This window comes from Monopterus albus, unplaced genomic scaffold (genome assembly GCF_001952655.1).
Source record: "Monopterus albus unplaced genomic scaffold, M_albus_1.0 scaffold65.1, whole genome shotgun sequence".
Lineage (NCBI taxonomy): Eukaryota > Metazoa > Chordata > Actinopteri > Synbranchiformes > Synbranchidae > Monopterus > Monopterus albus.
In genome coordinates, this window is record NW_018127945.1 from 7489 (window position 1) to 11337 (window position 3849).

The window sequence follows — 3849 nt, forward strand, 5'->3', positions numbered from 1 at the left end:
GTTTCACTGGGAGGACTGTCTGACGCCCCACTTTCTTTCTTCAGTAGCTCCCCCTCTAACACCTGGGCTAGTTTGCTCTCCATCCTATTCCCATTTGCTGATGCATTGCTCCCAAAGAGATAAGACTGGCTAGCAGGTTTTGAAGAGCCTTGCTTCACTTGTAGTCCCATGTGTTCTACATGACTGGTGTGTAGCTCAGTGTTATTCTCCAGAGGCTCAGCGGTGTACACCTTCTCAAGTCTTTTCATAGCTTGAGTTGGATCCCCTTGAGATAGCACACCAGGCCATTTTTCCACCGACCAGTATGGTGGGTACTCATAAGCAGAAGAATGTTTGGATTGGGTGTCACGGCTCCCGGCGAGCGGATTCAAAACATCAGATTTTCTTGATGTGACAGGTGAGGCTTGAGTATTACCCTCAGCTGCCAGTGCTGTGGTTTCAAGAGTCTGCTGCTTTACAATGGATGCAAGGTTAGACAAGGGAGACTTTAATCTCTCCCACTTATCATCCTCATGTTTGGAAGGGCTATGATGAGCACTCATGTACTTAGATCCTTCTGTAACTCTGCTGCCCTTGGTCTTCGGAGATCCTTGTGTGACCTTTCTCTGAACAGACGAGGCTTGATGAGGAACGTGAGGAGGCTGTTGCCAAACCGGACTGACAACAGTGGTAGAGTATGGCACCGCTGTTTTGCCAGGTGCAGATTTCTGATGAATCTGAGTGCTGGCAGAGCTTGACAGGGCAGTTGTCGGGGCTCCTTTAGAGGGACAATTCGTAGCTATGGCTGTGCTGGTGTTTTTAACATGCTTGACACTGTAAGCATGTTGGTTGCCCTTCATCAGAGAGGATGGCTTCTTTCCTCCTGAGGCCAGATGTTCCCCTTGGTCAATTATAGATATAAACTCCTGCTTTGCAAAACTTTGAAATTCATCAGCAAAAGTCCCTTTTCCATCTTTGCCCCGCAGAGTTGAAGCCAGTATGGGGCTAGCCACACCTACATAGGTTCCAGGAATGTTTTTTATGGAGTCTTGTGAAGATCCCTTACCCCAGGTTGGTTTGGGCTCTGGAACCTGGTGATTCTGAGGCTTATTTATATGCTTTTGATGAGATCCATTCCTGTGGGTATTTAGTAAAATAGGGTATTGCACAGATGAGTTATAAGTTGTAGAATGAGTCCTCTTTGAGTTCAGAAAATCTCTCTGATTTGACTCGTTATTATGTGGCTCCATCACAGACACTGGGGGGTCATTTATGCATTTTGGACGTTTGGATTTAGCAGACAAATCAAGAGGGACATCTCTTGGTTCAATTAGGCAAGCGGTGTGTTCCTCTGAAGCAGAGGACGAGGTTGTTTTAAGAGAGCCCATGGTTGTCTTGTCTATGCTGTTGCCTTTCTCCACATGGTTTAGCAGTCTGCTCTGAGAGGTGATGCTGGCCAGCGCAGGGCCACAACAAATGGCAGCAGTGGGAGATAACGTGTAATGGGTGGGTGCTGCAGAAGTTAATGATGGGTGCTGCAACGGTAGGGTGATAGCTGGTGAGGCTACCACTGAGGCTAAAGATTTATGCTCTCCTACATATTTGGAATTCTTACTCGATGAAAGGTTAGATTTAAGTTTTGAGGTCGATGTGCCTGGCTTTTTCTCTCCAGCTGGTGCCCGGCCCATAGAGAACGGATAGGGATAGGTACGCATGAGAGGTGTTCCTCCAACCCCTGAGCTTTGAGGCTGAATTTCTTTCTGAAACTGACTGGCTGTAGCTTCTCTCAAAGCTGCAATCTGACCCAGTGCTGGTGGAAGAGTGATTTTACAAAGTGGGGAGGAAAAATTTGTAGAAGGAAGGAAGGCAACAGGCTGGGGTGGTTTAAACATGGTAGAGCACTGAAACCCAGGTGGAACACTTTGCACAGCTTGGGTTTGCAGGTGTAATTTCTTGCTGGATGTCACACTGCTGTGACAGGGGTTGAGTGAGCCCTCCCGGCTGACTTTCACGCCACCTGACCACTGAGTAGCGGGGAAGACCCCAACACCGTCGACCTTGAGTTTAGCGGTCTCTGCCCCTTTGTCTGCTTTCTTCTCTGAGCCGGTGAGGGCTGAGCTTGACATCGGTGCATTGTTGGGCTGCTGAGGTGGAGAAAGCTCAGGGCTGTGGTTGTAATTACTAGTGTCCAGGCAGGCTTTCGCTGTCTTACAGTCTGTTGTTGGAGTAGTCTTGTTTTGCTGACTGAGGGTAACATCTCCTCGAAACTCAGGGGGCAGCGTCTGGGGGGGATTTCCCACCATACTAGTAGACGCTTTTTTTGGAGCACTGATCTCTCTGCTCACCGTGCCTCCATCCCCTACATTCATTAGTGTAGGATCCACCTGAGTAATAAGAGAAGTTCATGAGGCCAATGTTAATTAGACAAAAGGAAAGAATGTATATTCTTGTGATCTAACTGTAACAAAAAAAAAAAACCCAAAACAAAACAATTACCTGCATAGGTGTTTCTTCAACACAACATACCTCAGGGGGTAGCTGAGTCAGTCAGGTGAGAGTTTTCCTTGAAATACAGTGATATGCTGCCAAATACAAAAAAAGAAGATTTAATGTGATTACTGCTAGTGTTTCAATTACAGAAGACTCATTTAATCCTTGATGAAGGAATGAGACCTATTCTATGCATCAGTAATTGATTCAGAGTAACCAACACTGGCTAATTAAAAACTGCCTTTCTTTGATATGGGAGGCCAGATATGTTAGGCTACAATTTCCTCAGAGCGGGGAGATAATTCAGCTTAGCAGAGAGAAGTGTGGTAGACTGATGAACATATTTGTTCTGTTGTTCCCTTTGGTTTTATTTGTTGGCACACAGGGAATACTAACAATTTGTCAGAGCTCAATAACTCAGAATGTGAAGAGTTTACTAAAAACAGGATATTCAGCGGGTGAAATGAGACCTCATTTGCAGCAGGGAGGAATTATGAGCTAAGGGGCCTCTGGCAGACACACATAGAAGGTCACCGTTCCTAAAAGAGCAGGTCACCCCCATTCACTGTTAGCTGCCATTTTTTATGTTTTGTGATACTTTACACATTAATTGTAACTCTAAAATACTGTTGTTGGTTGGAAATATTTTGTTCACACAGCTGAAGAGAGGCAGCCTAAATCATCATTTACTGCTTGCAAACCAGTGATGGTAAGATGATGTCATGGGGTAGGACTGGATAAGTCTGACTTCTTCCTACTCCATTCAAGCATGTACTAGGTATAAGCAATTTGATATTGGATTATGTGTACAATCATGTGTGTTGTCATATCAACTGTCTTTACATGCTTGAAAGAATAAATCAAATCAAAACAAACTGTGGACATGCCTCTCAATTCCCTCTGCTGTTTTTTTTCTTTCACTTTCTTCTCCCCATTTCCTTTTTCTTCTACCACTAATGCCTTCTTTTTACTGTAATTCTCCATGCTCTGAAACCCTCTCACCCTCCCCTCCTTGAACCGCCACCTTATGCTGAACCAACCAAGCACTCACTACTTGATCTGCATAACTTTCTCTACCAATTAACTCTAATGTTAGCTATTTTGAACAAAGCACAAATAATTATAGTCTGTTTTATGTGACAGAGATTGCGTAACTGTAATCACAGGTTTTATCATCTTGACCTGCTCTGCTTGTCTTCTCTATGCACATACAGTAGAGAACATCAAACATAATTACATGGTAAGATATGCATGTCAGTACGTCAGAATCTGCACAAACAGGGATCAGATCTGCAAACTAATGTGGTGGAAATTTCTGTAACAATAAGAGAACAACACATTGTTCCTCTGTAAGATTTATTGAAACATTTTCAAAAGGAC

The 3849-nt window shown here is 44.3% G+C and overlaps 1 protein-coding gene across 1 annotated transcript; it reads right to left on the bottom strand.

Annotated features, from left to right (window-relative positions):
• Nucleotides 1-7: 7 nt before the first annotated feature.
• Nucleotides 8-3199, bottom strand: LOC109962571 (BCL-6 corepressor-like protein 1; the record flags this gene model as incomplete). The annotated part of the gene is made up of 2 exons (XM_020604407.1): nt 2476-3199; nt 8-2363 (listed from the first exon to the last, which is right to left on the bottom strand). Coding segments are annotated over exons 1-2 (2362 nt in total), but the record flags the coding sequence as incomplete, so codon positions are not given.
• Between the last annotated feature and the right edge of the window lie 650 nt (nt 3200-3849).